Source organism: Pseudorca crassidens, chromosome 15 (genome assembly GCF_039906515.1).
Source record: "Pseudorca crassidens isolate mPseCra1 chromosome 15, mPseCra1.hap1, whole genome shotgun sequence".
Lineage (NCBI taxonomy): Eukaryota > Metazoa > Chordata > Mammalia > Artiodactyla > Delphinidae > Pseudorca > Pseudorca crassidens.
The window spans coordinates 50,883,336-50,898,832 of record NC_090310.1 but is presented as its reverse complement, the minus strand read 5'-3'; the positions used below and the strand labels follow the sequence as shown (position 1 = coordinate 50,898,832).

The 15,497-nt window shown below is 39.5% G+C and overlaps 1 protein-coding gene across 3 annotated transcripts in view; it reads left to right on the top strand.

Annotated features, from left to right (window-relative positions):
• SNAP25 (synaptosome associated protein 25) overlaps positions 1 to 14,994 on the top strand; it is an 80,324-nt gene extending 65,330 nt beyond the window's left edge. For 2 of the 3 annotated variants that reach the window (XM_067707487.1, XM_067707488.1), the window contains exons 5-8: positions 2,070 to 2,187; positions 5,881 to 6,006; positions 8,534 to 8,678; positions 13,698 to 14,994. In XM_067707487.1, coding sequence (XP_067563588.1) covers positions 2,070 to 2,187; positions 5,881 to 6,006; positions 8,534 to 8,678; positions 13,698 to 13,766 — 458 coding nt within the window. In that variant the 3' untranslated portion in view covers positions 13,767 to 14,994. Of the gene's footprint in view, positions 1 to 1,786; positions 1,905 to 2,069; positions 2,188 to 5,880; positions 6,007 to 8,533; positions 8,679 to 13,697 lie in introns of all 3 variants that reach the window. The other variant, XM_067707489.1, reaches the window with a different exon arrangement.
• Positions 14,995 to 15,497: the final 503 nt, after the last annotated feature.

The following is a 15,497-nucleotide window of genomic DNA, read 5'->3' as shown; positions in this document are numbered from 1 at the left end:
TCCAGCAAGTTTTCCCTCTGAACCCAGATGCTTCAATCTCATCTCAACCCAGCTCTCCAGGAAGCCATTAGCAATTCCTCGATTGGAATTTGGCGTCCCTATTCTGTCTGTACTTAACATAGTTCTTGTTTTGAGGATATTGGGCTCCTTTCCCCCCAACCAATCCCCTCATTTGATAGTTAATTTGATCTACAGACTAATTTATTGCATTCCTTAAAGGAAACTGGAATGAAGTCTTCAGAAAAGTACAGAATTCTCTGGATTGTAAAGAATTGTCATCCATTTGTTTTTTAGCCCCTTTAGAGATTTTTCTTAAGCTATTACCGTACCTATATTTATTCAGCAAAAGTTTGCCAGCACTGCACCCTTATTTCCTCCGGCTAGCCTATGCTGGATAAACATTTTGTTTTCCCTTGTCATTTGAAAAGCAGAGCAGAGATAGCAGATTCTTAATAAGTTGAATTCTATTCCTCAGCCCCACAAAAGAGAACATAATAGGCTCTTATTTTCCAAATGGATAGTCTCTCCAGTTTGGGCCACTAGTGAACCTAGCTTAGTTTTCTGGAATGACAATTTCGACTGGAATGACAATTTAATGTGAAATTGTTTTTAAGTGATTATGTATGCCCTTAGACTGGAAATGTATTTACCAGTTTTATTATAATCATGCCTTCCTTCCCAGAGGCGTAGGCATGCATGCATGAAAATACAGATGAATAGAAATGTAATTAGGTTTTGTAAATAGACAGCCAAGACATCCCATTGCTGTCTTAATGGTCTTAAAAGCTGTTTTAAAAATCCCTTCATGGAACTGATAGTTTACTCAATTTGATGACACAACTTTTGAAAAATTAATCAAGTTGGTGTATGTTACCCTGGTGACCTAGAAGTATGATTCATTTTTATGGGTATTGATCTATGTCTTAGGTATACTAAGGTCAGCTTTCCTGGCAGTGATGACTTGGTACTGTTTTATGTTCCAATCCATCACCTTCCTCCAGAGACCCAGGCATTCATTTTTCCCATGCTCTGCCTGGGGTTGGGGTCTAGCATTTCCCATTGTGGAGAATGGGAAATCAGGGGCAGAGAAGTGAAATGCCTTCCAAAGCTTTCATTACAAGGAAGTCATAGGATAAAAGGAATTTAAATGTTCCACTACCTATAACATTGCTGTGCTGATGTTGCTTTTCTTAGAACTTGTGTTAATTGAGTATTCAAAACCAAGAGCTGTCCATGGCCTGCCTTTGACTAGAGAAACACTGCTAGGGGGAAAAACTGTATGGTATCCAGTGATAGTTATCACTGTAGTTGTTATTTTTCCCAAAGAAGAAGGTGGATTATTTTCTACCCTTATCTGGTTGAGGATGCTTAAAAACCAGAAGACTGAGACCTGTTAAAGTTGAAGCAGACACTTTCTCTAGTAGCATTACATCTGAATGCCTAAAACATAAACTAACATGCTGTTTTCTTTCTCTTGGGTTTCACTGGTGTCTGAGTAAGTGAATATGCTGTGTTGTTTTCCTGGATCCTCAGAATCTAACAGGCCTACCTACCCCATCCCATCGTATCTGCACTATAAACTATTTGAGCATCATTTTTGTTCATTTCCTTCCACCCCTGGCTGCATAGGGGAGCAACAGCCGACTCCAGCAATGCATCCTCTCGGACAATGCATTGTAATAGCTCTCCTTCTTTTTCAAATTCCGTTTCACATAGACATTTCTCATGTTCTGTTGGAAACCCCCCAAAAATTCATTCCACACTGTCATCCCTTTGTCCTAACCAGAACAACTCGATCGTGTCGAAGAAGGCATGAACCATATCAACCAAGACATGAAGGAGGCTGAGAAAAATTTAAAAGATTTAGGGAAATGCTGTGGCCTTTTCATATGTCCTTGTAACAAGTAGGTACTGGGTACCAGCTCTAATCTGTGGCGTCCAGTTTTCTTTCTTTTTTTTTTTTTTTTCTTTTTTAATGTCAAAGTGAATGTCTGAAGTTTTGTCTTTTTTTTCTTTGTCCTTTTTCATCTGCTTCATTCTGTGGGGATAAAATACTTGTGTTTAATCAGAACAACTGGAACGCATTGAGGAAGGGATGGACCAAATCAATAAGGACATGAAAGAAGCAGAAAAGAATTTGACGGATCTAGGAAAATTCTGCGGGCTTTGTGTGTGTCCCTGTAACAAGTAGGTGCTGCCTGCCTGTCTGAAGCTTTGGTTTCCCAAGGCCCATCTCCAAGCCTTGACAAGCTCATTCCTGCTGGGTGCAAAGGCAGGATGAGTATGTGGCATGCAGAACAGATCAATACCGTCTCCAATGCATTCATCTCATAGCATAGATGATATTAGTGGGAGTTACTGTTGATGCATTAAAAATCAGGCATACTACAGTGAAAGCTCCACTGTCAGCAACTTTTATTGATGAACGTTTCAACATTTTCCAGAACGTGTACCTCGAGACAGAGACTAATCTCAAGAAAGAGGTGCTTTAGAGAACATAAAATCCCATAAAAGAGGGATTTTATGTTCTCTAAATCCCAAAAGCCAAAATTGCAGATTTAGAAAAGACTGTGGGTAAGTTGGGAAGATGAGAAACACGTATCAAGGTCTGATTTTTCAGAAGCAAAAATAAGAGTTAATTTGGCCCAAACAAGCATTTCATAAGTTAGAGAGTATGACAGCAACTCACCCTTTCAACTGCCCACCAGTTGCCAAATCGTGTCAGTGGTTAACCCGTAGATGCCACAGCTGCACCCAACTCAGAGGCAATGAGTCCTTCAACAAGAAGTGCTCAAGCCTTAGCCAAATTGGACCCATCCCTCTCCAATTCCTCCTCTTGGAAGACCTCCCTGTACACTGGCCGAAATGTTGAAATGTGTAGATTTTGCATGCACAACATCACAAAACATTCAACTATTAAGGTTCTGCAATGCTTTTTTGGAATGTAGCAGAAATGTGACATGTGGTTATAAAGGTTTGCAACAGAAGGAACCTGAAAATAAGGGTTCTGGAAGGTAGTCTCCTTTGACTAGCAGTGAAAAAAAAATGCATGAGCGGATTGTCCAACATGCATTTGGAAAATTAAACCCGTTACCCGATCCCCTTCACCCCTCCCACTTCCCTTTGAACAGAACCTTTTTCCTAAAAGCTCTCCTGATCCTAGCTTTTAGAATAGAAATTGATGTCATTTCTAGCTGATTATATGACCATTCACATCCTTTAAACTTCGAGGCTGATTTAAAATATCCCACTTCCTGTTTAGGAGGGGGAGGGGCTCAATTTACAAATAAATTTAAACTTTTATTTTTTCTTTTTTTAAAGAATGATCTACAGTAAAGTCTGATTAACTGGAATCTAGCTAACTGGAACCCTTGAGTATATTTATACTTTTGCTCCTTTCCACTTTTAACAAAAAGACAAATGAACAAGGAGAGAACAAATCCCATCAAGGATTTTAAAGTGTTTCTCTTTAAGGTCAGTCTAGGCAGTTGGCATTCTTTCACTCAGTCTCCATTCTATATAACTTCTACATCCAATAGGACCAAACAGTAAGAGCTGAGCTGCAGAGGAAAGGCCATCAGACACATCAAGAGAAACCATAACCAAGGAATGATTTGATCATGCTCACTGCCCTAAGACTCTGAGGCAGGAAAGTAGCTCAAGAATCTAACAGATATTCAGCCATCACCCTTGAAATAAAATGTACCGCCATGGCCCACTGCTAATGAAGAAAGTCCAATAATTCACCAAAATGACATTGCTACGCATTCCAGTTAGTCAAGATTTAACTGTATATCCTTTTCAGTGGCCACTTGCCCCCAGGTGAGATGTCTACCTGCTTTGTGATGAATTTCACAGGTACATTTTCCCCATCCATCAACTGTATGTGGAGAAAAGGTGGAGGCAGGCCCCCTTCCCTCCCTGGGATGGATTCTAATGTTCAGATGAAATGACGACCCCTATGAATTCCACATACCAGTTGGCAGTAATTTCTTATTGCACAAGAGACCCTAACTGAGCTTCAAAGCTTGACTGAAGTGTTCCGTATTGTGTGTAAATAATGCTTTAAAAACCATGTGTCACAACGCAGTGGCTGGTGGTGCCCTGGACTCTCTGAGGGCTTCGCCCTGTCTCGGCATGTTTCGAAGGACTATGATAGATGTCCGGCAGTTATGTGAGTCTATGTGCAGCATTGTGGGTGCAGTGATTCGCCTTCGTTCAGAAACGCAAACTTTCCCACCCCCTTGACTCTGCCAAAGATGGTATACCAGACATTTTACATAGCAGAAAGCATCACAAGGTCCATATAACTTCTGTTAATGTGAGGATGGAGGAGATGGGGATTTGAAAAAAAACAACAACAACAAAACCAGACTCTAAACTCCATTAAATTAGATTTTGGATCCTATCCCACTAAGTGGGCCCCTGGCTCTTTAGAGCAGTGAATTCTGACTGCTCTAAGGCTGTGGTATTATACACTAGATTGTGGAAGTTGCTGAAATTCCATTTGTACAATTTTCCAATTTGTCTCCAAGGTTTCTTGGTCCCTAATCTTCAAATATTACTATTAGAGCCAGTTTTAATAAATGGCTATGGTCCTACACTAAAAGAAAAAAAAAAGGTTAAATTCCGGTGTCTTATAATAGAAAATGTAAAAATGGGACCAAAGGAAGTTCTGTTCTTGGACTAAAAAGCATGTGGTTTCTACTATGCAAAGAACCTAAAAACATCTTTGATTGCTCAATTACAACACACCTACCAAAACACGCTGCACATGTTTCTATTGGGCACAACAGGTATGCCTGGATTTTAAGTTTTTCTCCAAGGCAGCTCAGTGAAATATGGCCTACGGAGACCACACCAGTTCCAGACCACTCTCCCCCACCACATCCCAGGACAGTTTGAAGTAGGAGTCTGTAACCACTCCCATCCTGCCCCTCAGCCCAACAAAGAAGCTATTGAACTGCGTTTCAAATCCTCATGAAGGCTATTACTGTCCTGCTGGTGCCTTTTTTGAGAATGGTCAACTTCTGGAGTAGTTTGGCTTAAATGAGAATGCTTCACTTTCTACTCATGCCTGTAGCTGGTGCATGAAGAAGATGTAGAGGGATTTCCCTTTTTGGTGCTAGATGGCTTGTTCTCTCTTCTATTTTCCTGCATTCATTTCACTACGCTTCTTTTACTTTTTGTCTCTGTGGACAAAGGTTTGTACATCGATTCTGGATGTATGGTAACTGTTTGGAAGTACCGATATATTATCTAATTCAAATCATTCTAGAGGCAACTCACAGACCATCACGCTTGGCCAACCACCAATCCTTTATGTTCTCCATGCAGAGTGGGAATGCTTGTTTCCACACATGCGTTGGGGGAAAACAATTAAGCAGGGAATCTTTGCATGATGGTGTGTAAAAACTTGGTCCAGTATGTTTTTCTTGATGACAGTGTGTTCCTGTGGTGTGATGTACACACTCTACTTGGCAGTCTTGTTTTGTGTCTGTCTGCCAGTATGTTTTTTCTGTGTGTTTTGTGTCTCAAAATATAACCGTGTCATTGAAATAGAACTGAATGTCCTCTAACTACCTTAATCCTTGTCTTAAATCCAACTAAACTACAAAAACAAACCAAAACAAGAACAACCCGCGGGCAAAGGTTGCCATCTCGACAATTGCAATTGACTTGATTGGAAATTAAATCCTGAGTAGCTGAGGCATGGTGGTGGCCAACTCTATGGGTCCAGATTATGATATATCGGTATTCTCTAATGCCTCGAATTAAAACTCATTCGCTTGGTTCAGTTCTTAGCTTGAAGAGGTAACCGTTGTTGTGAGCTTGATGCTCTGCCCCCTTTGCTTGTCACTCACCCTCTTTTTTGCATAGGCTTAAATCAAGCGATGCTTACAAAAAAGCCTGGGGCAATAATCAGGATGGAGTTGTGGCCAGCCAGCCTGCTCGTGTGGTGGACGAACGGGAGCAGATGGCCATCAGTGGTGGCTTCATCCGCAGGTGAGCCTTGTGCAGCCGGCGCTATGTAAGTTATCTACTTTTGAGTGACAAACCACCCCAAACTGAGTGGTTCTAAAACAACAACTAAGGAGTTCCCTGGTGGTCCAGTGGTTAGGACTCCTTGCTTTCAATCCCTGGTCGGGGAACTAAGATCCCACAGGCTGCGTGTAGAGGCCAAGAAAAAAAAAATCATTTTTCTACTTCTGAACCTCTATGTTGGCTGAGTAGGTCTTCCAAAAGCCTCTCCTGGACTCACTCATTACATGCACCCGGGTGAGGGATGATCCAAGATGGCCCTCCTTGCTTGTCTGGTGGTTGGCTGGGGCTGTGAGTAGGGAGCATCCATTGTTTTCTATGTGGCCTCTCCAGCAGGAGAGCTGAGGTTTCTTGCATGGTGGTGGCAGCAACCCAAGGGGCAGGCTCTGATGAGCAAGCACTTATCAAGCCTTTGTCCACATTACATTGGACAAAGCAAGTCACATGACCACATCCAGCATCAGTGTGGCAGTAAACAGGTGTCTCATTCTGTGAGTTTAATTGGAACAGAACTTATGAAAGATTATTTACAGAGATGTGGGCAGGGTCAATAATAAGGAATGGCGAAGCACTTATGAACTAGGAATAGCAGGAAGAATCCTGAAAGGATAGGAGAGAGCTGTCACCAGAACCCAACTGTAGTTATGGCTATGGGCAGGGGCTGTGGGTTGAGATGCAGCCACTGTCAAACCCAACAGGAAACTAGAAAGGGAAATAAATGCCCCAACTCCTCAGTCTCTTGTCCTCCAGTCTCTCACTGGCCATTGGACAAAGCCTACTGGAGGGCAGAGTAAGAGAACCTGGGTGATAAGGTTGTAGAGAGGTCAGCCTCTCTGGGCAGAGAGCAAAGAAGGCCAGAGAGCAGATCTGGGGGTACAAGTAGAGAATAATGAGCAGACCTGAATTCTTATTTATCGTTTCTTTTGAGATCTGGAAGCAAAAGCTAACTTAAACATCTATTAAAAAATCTCAAGTCACACAGACCTGCCAACTCGGAACTAAAGTCTCAAGAGATCAGAAAATAGTAATAAGAACAAATATCTCTGTTGTTAAAAAGAAAAGGAAAAAAAACTATAACTTTTTACAGGTTACTACACTAGGACTTAGCAATGACTAGGGTTGCTGTTTGTACAGCCATCTATACCCAGGCCTTTGTAGCTGAGACTGCCAACAAACCAGATTCAAATGTCACTGCCATTTGTGTATAAAGATCTAGATATCTACCTAGAAATAACAGATGACAATTCTATTCATGTTTCTATTGCTCCAAGGGAAACCAGACCAGGGGTCCTCAATCCTGGCTGCACATTAGAATAACCTGAGCAATTTTTAAAAAGTATCAGTGCTTGGACTTAATCCACACCAATTGAATCATAATTTCTAGAAATGAGATCCAGGTATTAGTAGTTCTTAAAGCTCCTCAGGTGATTCTAATGTGCAAATAGGGCTGGGAACCCTGGAACCAGAAGTATGCCTTAGCTGCTGAAGATCATTTAAATAAGCTTCTTTTCTACAGAAGAAATCTAGGAAGTTCCCCTTTAATTTTATCTGGCCTGGACTGCTTTAAAAACGTTAGAGGGGCAGTTTGCATTGGGATTTACCATGGGGGATGGATTTTAACCCCTCTGAACATATTTTAGCTCATCACCATCTGTTGTAGAAAGATATTAGTTAGCCAGACATTCTGCAATAAGTACCTACTGTTTACAATAAAGAGTTAGTGCCTTCTTAACTTTCAAGCTGAGCTATGAAAAAAATGGAAAGGCACTTTGGATAAGGCACTTTGAGAGCCAACTCCTTCCTCCCCATTCAAACTGAAACAATAATCTTTTATCACAGTTTTCTTCCTTGAAATCAACCATTCACAATGCCACCAAAACCCCCATAGCATTGAAATCTGAGCAAGTAAAAATCATCTTGAACAAGTAACTCCCTTTGGAATTCTTGGGAGCAAACAGGATTAAGGGGAAGACGGTAATTCTCATTACTCTTCCCATTGATGTTGGTCCCAAATGGGGAAGAAGATGAGTGGAGAAATTCTCTGACTTAGTACAGTAGCTTTTGTTTCATTCTAAATTTGAGTCTTGGAGATTTTGACTGACACTTCAGAAAGAAAAATACAGTTTCTAACTAGTTCCATTCTCTGACCTGGAACCCTCCCAACTAATCCTCCCAGCTGATTTTACCCTTAAAAAAATGAAAATTGGGATAAACATATGAAGGGAGGAAATGATGTGTTGGTGGAAGCAAGAGAAGAAGATAAATTAATCTATTTAATATGCTTTCTTTAAAAATAGAAATGTAAGTGTTCAATAATGCACTTTAAAACATCATTTTCCAATGTACAACAGCGAACATGTGTTCTTGTATAGAATAGAAATTTTAAAAGAATAGGATTGATACCTAGAGGTCTACAGATTTTCCCTAAACTTTGAGTCCTTGGTATTTGAGGTTTTTTCCTATCTTCTAAAAACTGTTCTTTGATGCCCAGGGTAACAAATGATGCCCGAGAAAATGAAATGGATGAAAACCTGGAGCAGGTGAGCGGCATCATTGGAAACCTCCGTCACATGGCCCTGGATATGGGCAATGAGATCGATACACAGAACCGCCAGATCGACAGGATCATGGAGAAGGTGAGCATGTGGCATTCAGCAAGTTTCCATTGCTTATCACTTCCTCTGAAATAACCACCAAGGAAGTGCGAAGGGCATAACAAGACCCTCAAACCATGACTTTGGATTCAGACGTTGGTAGATAGACATTTTCCCTTAATTTTCTAAGACAAAAATCCAGCAACAGATAAGTAAGTAACAGGGTAGAATTTAATCTAGCAGATATTCCTCAGAGGAACCTTTGCTTCAGGCATTGTGCTAGGAATCAAAGGACATATTAAGATGAGAAAGACATCATCCCAACTGCCAAGAAACTCACAGCCTACAGAAGGCAGTGAGCTTCAGATGAAAATATAATTTGCCAAGAAAGCCACACATCAAATGCTAAATCATGTTAGATGAGGAAAGATTTCAAGGGTCAGGGGATGGGAAAATCTCCAAAAAAACGGTTGAATTTGAATTGAGTCCTAAAGGATGGTTAGGAGCTTGTCAGGTGGAGATGATGTAGGAACAGAATCAGGAAATGAGCAAAAGAATAGTTATTTTAGGTTAGCCAGATGATGAATATGAGCTTTGATTTTATAAGTGCCAGAGCTTTAATGACAGTTCAAAAAGTCCCAGATTCCATTTCCAGTTCAACAGTGCACATGTCCAGATCTCAAAGTAGGGAACATAATCTGATGAAGCTGCGTTCACATAAGGACACCAGGTGTCATGCTAAGACTGAGCCCCCTAGTGTCAACAAGAGGCATAAGGAAGAGTGGAGACAGTAGAATGGAAAAGGGTAGGTTTGGGCTTGAGATTAGGAGGAAACAGAAAGAAACACTGGAAAGCTCTTATATAAAGATTTGGGGCACCCAAACCTGGTATTCTACACTATGTAAATCTGATTCAGTCTCTATGTCTTTGTATTCCACTCCCTCCCCAATCAGTAGACTCCTAAATATTGCTTGTAATCTCTTAAAGGTGTCCAAATGCCAACAGGGAGAAATAGACACATTATGGGTTTAATGGTAATTGTGCATCTATAATCGATTCTACGTGGCTAATCTTATATTGTGTGAGTTTATTCCTTGGAAGATATTGAAGTTTTGAGGCTGAAACCCTGAGTTTCTTTTCAACAACTCATCCACTTTGGTAGGGGGAAGAAGGATGGTTTTTGAGATCTCTTGAATCATAAGGCTAAATACTCAGTTTCTTAGTACCTAAGCATTCTCCACTGACTTGAGAAAGCAATGAGTAGACATAAAGGGAACGCTTTGCCCTATTGTGTTCTGTGCACTTTATATTAAAAATATTTGATTGCATAACACTTTGGCTAATCAATATTGAGCTACACAGATGTCAATGTTAGTTGACAAAATACTTGAGCTCTGCCTACTTTACAAGTCATGACATACTTATTATTGTTAAGAGCCTTTGATACGCTAAAGCTTTTAAAGCTTTTAAAGCAAATCAATAGATTTTCAGAACAATATTGGGGGTTTCATAAAGCACTAGAGCCAACAGAAATGGACCTAACCATTACGGCCCAGAAAAATGAACTAAGAAATAATTGCTGAACTACCTTCCAACAGGAAAATGATTTTTAAAAAATGAAGAGTAGTCATTTTCTATCAAAGGACCCAATTGACTCAGATGTAGGGAGATAATGTATCTCTTAACTCACTTAGAGTCCTAGAAGGAGAAGTTCTACTAAAAGAGAGGGGTCAAATCTTTATTGATAGGTCTGGGCTTTAAGCAAGCTGTTTTCCTGGAAAGGCAAGTGACATCTTAATTCTGCCGCTTTGTATTTCTAGTTCTCTTCTTTAGGAGAATACCTTTCATTCTGGGCCAAGTTTGCTATAAGAGCAAAGACATGTGCAGCTATAAGGTTTAATCAAAAGTCAGACAAGTGGATAGGAAATAGTCATTACAGTTTATATCATCCTTGAATGCTGAATTGCTTAAGAAGTAAGGTAGGGGTCTAGTTGCCATTGAGTAACTAGCCTTTTTTTCCCCTCAAAATAACAATGTGGATATGATTGAGATAAAGCCCATTTCAACTCAGCATTGCTCCAAATGATACATGTTACATGAGCTACAAAATTATTAGTAGACTTCTATCTTCTTGTGCAAGTTCTTACTTCTGATAACAGGAATGGTATGCAGAGGTCTCCTGCATATTTAAGATTAAATCACACTGTAGAACAAAAGAGAATCTTCTGATGTTTCTCCCATATTCTCTCGTGACTCCAACAGCAATCTTCACCCAACTTCATCAGTCATGATCCTTTCTCATCACTTCAGATAGCAGTGAAGTTTTGGGAGTCCAAAACAACCCAATTTTCAATACATCCTTATGGACTGTCAAGAAATTACTTTGTCTATTTTAAAACCTTGTTTTCTGATTTAGGATATTTATATATAGACAATCTTCTAAGGTTAAAAAGCTACGATTCTCTTAGAAAACTATTAAAACAGGGCAAGTTTATATCAGATCTTTATGGGAACTGTTGCTAAGGAAACAACTTAGTGATGTTCAAACTTGGACTTAAAGTTGTCAGTGGAAGATGCTACACACACATTGAAATACAGTGAAGTTGAAGCTTTAGCATTGCTCACATTCTCTCATCAACAAGGAAACATGGAATTTGAAAACTAAGATCTTGAGTACCAGCAAGGTTTTCCTGCTCACCAGCTTCATGACCTGGTTCCTCACCTGAAAGATGATAAGAGAACAGTGCAAATCTGGGGTCAGAACAGGCTGCCATGTGGGATAGTGAGTATCCACTTCTGGAAGTCTGAGCTGTGGCCTAAAATCTACCTGTCATGGTCTGAAGTTGAGATTTCCAGAGTGTTCAGAAGGGTGAACTAAATAGCTCCTTCTACCTCTCTTACTGGCTTTTTTCTTAGTCATCCTGGGTTTCTCACAAGGGCAAATCATGTACCATATCTTGAGTATATTAGCAAGTTTAGGATTCTTTACATAGAAATATGAAAGTTGGAATGGGATATATTGCATAAATAAAGTCCTAAAAAGCATATAAATAGAATAAACACAGACACATTCTCCAAATACCAGGAAGACATCTAAAATAAGATTATCTCAGGAGTTTTTTCTAAAAGCACTACTGTTATATAATATAATAAAGATATGGCACTTTTGTACTGTATGGGCTGGAATTTTGATATGCTTCAGAAATAATTCAGGTGGACATCACAGATGGCTGTTAAAGATAGGTCTGTTCCAGCTCCTCCCAGATCCTTTGAGGATATCCAAAGAGTAACCTCATGCTCTACTTCAAAATATCCTCTTGTACCATCATGTGAAGACTCATCAGTGCATTCTTAATGTAAGAAATCCTAGAATGTTTGCCTCCAGAAATGCTATCCATTTTTAAATGGATGATTTTTCTCATTTGAACAGTTCTCAAAGTTAAGTCTGGAAAAATAGAATAATCCAGTCTTCAGGAGCATTTCACACTGGTCTGAGCCTCTAATTTTCCTTTGTACCAAAGAGTCATTATTTCTGTAGCTGAAGAGGGAATACTTAAGAGCCAAGTAAAATTGGAGAGAATACCCATTTCCCAAATTAGGAACCTAAGGTCAAAAATATGAATCTATAGATCAAGGCAATCAAGGAAAATTAGTGTTCTATCTTATCTGTTTTGAAGTCAACACTTAATTATCCAAACAGATGGTAGGGAGCCATTGCCAGATAATTTAGAGTTATGGATAATCTAGAATTATTTTTTATTTTAACTTGGCAAATTTCTATTTGAATATTGATAACTCTAGTGTGCTGAGAATTCACAATTAAACTGAATAAAGAAGACACAACTTGGTGGAGATTGGAAAGCACCAAGCACAGTCATGGATGCAAAATCAGTAACTGTTGAGTAAATACTGGTTGATATAAAAACAGTCCAGTTTCCCTACACTGCCTCTCAGCTTCCTTCCCCTCTTCCCAGGCTGGAGAGGGACAGACAACATTACCAATCATAATAGAGGAAAACAACAGCCTAAAAAGAATTTTTGTCTTCCCTTCTACTTGCTGACTCATACATTTCTCAGTGGTGTCAGGAATAGTTTATTTTCTGGAATTTAAAGGTATATCCAGGTAGCAGACCTGGGTTTCATGATGCATGCAGAGCAAAAGGTAGCTCAAGCAGTGAAGGGGTCAGTCAAGGCACAAAATGATAGTAAATGATCCCCTGCTAAAACAAGCCAGTTATAACTCATAAGAGTAAGTCTTCAGAAATGGGGCTAAACAATTATTAAACATCCTTAAAAGCAAACCACGTTTTCACCCAATAACAATAATTACAAGATAAGATATGTTGAGCCCTTAATTTTTGCAAAACATTATTCTAAACATACTATGTGTATAAACTCATTTCATCCTCATAGCAAACTTAAGTAGTAAAATGACTAACATAGTGACTACCAGTGTGGACGCTGACTCCAGGGTGCTGGCCTTCTGACTCTGGTTTCCTCATTTATTAGTTCTGTGACATTAGACAAATTGCCTAAATCCCCTCTGCTTAGTTTCCTCACTTGGTAAAAGGAGCTAATAACAGGATATACCTCATAGTTGATGTTGTCAAAGTTGAATGAGTGGAACTGTGCTCATTAGCAGTGTTCTTTATTATCCCCAGCTTATAAATGAGAAAGCTGAGGCCCTGAAATGTTAAGTAATTTTCCCAAAGTGACACTGCTAATAACTGTACAAATGGCAGGAATTCAACTCAATCCAACGGATGTGAATGCCTGCCATAGAAATCACTGGGTGTCATTCCAGAAGAGAAAGATAAATGATATAACTCTGCTCTCCATAGTAGGGAAAAGAGTCATGAGAACTAAGATCAAGCTTCTGTGATCATGTCTAAGTCCAGCCATAAGCAATGGTTCTGGGAACACAAAAGGAGGCATGGTTCATTCTGATCAGGGAAGTCTCAAGATGCCTTCACCCAACAGGAGGAATTTGAACTAGACCCAGAAGGATGAATGGAATGTGGATGGGTAAACTGAATTCTGTTTTCTTTCCCCTTTCTCCAGGCTGATTCCAACAAAACCAGAATTGATGAGGCCAACCAACGTGCAACAAAGATGCTGGGGAGTGGTTAAATGTGCCCACCTGTGTCCTCTTCCAAATGCTGTCGGGCAAGATGGCACCTTCATGCTTTTTTCATGGTATTACCTAGTAGGTCTGCACACATGCACACATCAATCCGCCCCCATTGTGAATGTTGTCTTGTGTCATCCATCAGCCCAACAATACTACGTGTCTTTTGTTCTTTCTGGGTCTCTTTCTTTCCAAAGGCTGTATATAGTGGTCATTTGGTGGCTCTAACTCCCTACGTAAGATGTCTTGGGTTTCATTTTTTCCTTTTCTCTCCTCAGTGGCGTTTGCTGAATGACAACAATTTAGGAATGCTCAATGTGCTGTTGATTCTTTCAATACACAGTATTGTTCTTGTAAAACTGTGACATTCCACAGAGCTACTGCCACTGTCCTTTCTTTGGGTGTCAGGCTCTGAAACTCTCAAAATTTGCTGTCTTTGGTTCCTCACGGCTGTCATCTGTCTTTATGATTTCATGATTAGACAATGTGGAATTACATAACAGGCATTGCACTCAAAGTGATGTGATTTATGCATTTATGCATGAGAACTAAATAGATTTTTAGATTCCTACTTAAACAAAATATTTCCATGACAGTAGCATACTGATGAGAAAACACATACATAAAACAACAGCAACAACAGCAAAACAACAACAAAGCATGCTCAGTATTGAGACACTGTCAAGATTAAGTTATACCAGCAAAACTGCAATAGTGTCACTTTCTTTTTGTCAATATTTAGACTTATTAATCATAATCATCCTTTTTTTAAAAAAAATTGTTTTTAAAAAGATGGGTTAAACACGCTCACCATTGAACCATTTCCAGCAAAATATATGTTTGGCTGAAACTATGTCAAATGGATGTAATATAGGGTTTGTTTGCTGCTTTTGAAGGCTCTGTTTTGGAGAAAGCAACCTTGCTGTGAAACAGTGTGGAGATGTAAATTTTATAAGGCTGATTCTTATTAATCACCATTTCCCCTGTGGTTTGTTATCAGTACAATTCTCTGTTGCTTAATCTAGAGCTATGCACACCAAATTGCTGAGATGTTTAGTAGCTGATAAAGAAACCTTTAAAAAATAATATAAATGAATGAAATATAGATAAACTGTGAGATAAATATCATTACAGCATGTAATATTAAATTCCCCCTTGTCTTCTCTGTCAGTTTGTGATGTGATTGACATTTTGTAGCTAGTTTAAAATTATTAAAAATTATAGACTCCAGATGTCTGTTTTAATTTCTTCATGGACCCACTCACATGAGTGGATGCACTCACATGAGAAGAAGAAATCTGGATGGATGCACTCACATGAGAAGAAGAAATCTGGCTACTATCCCATTGCTCCTAAGAAGCCAGTTCTGTGTGCTGAGGACACTGCATGGAAAAAGCAAAGGTGTCCCTTCTAGACACGATCCAATGACAGCCAAAACTTGGCTTGATTTTTATAATCTGTTTCAGAAATGCTTGTGTGTAGGTTCAGTGTTGTCTGTGGGGAAATGTAGTTCAGCCAGAAGGCATAGAAAAAAATTCCATGGGAAAAATATCTGTGGTACTCAGACTTGGCTGTACATTGACTGAGGTATATCAGGTGTCAATCAACTCTCATCTTCCTTCCTCTCTCCAGTATCCCCACCAAATTTAGACCTCCACAACCACCACCACTGCTGCCCCCACTTTATTTAACAGCTTTATGGATGTGTCATAAAATTCACCCATTTAAAATGT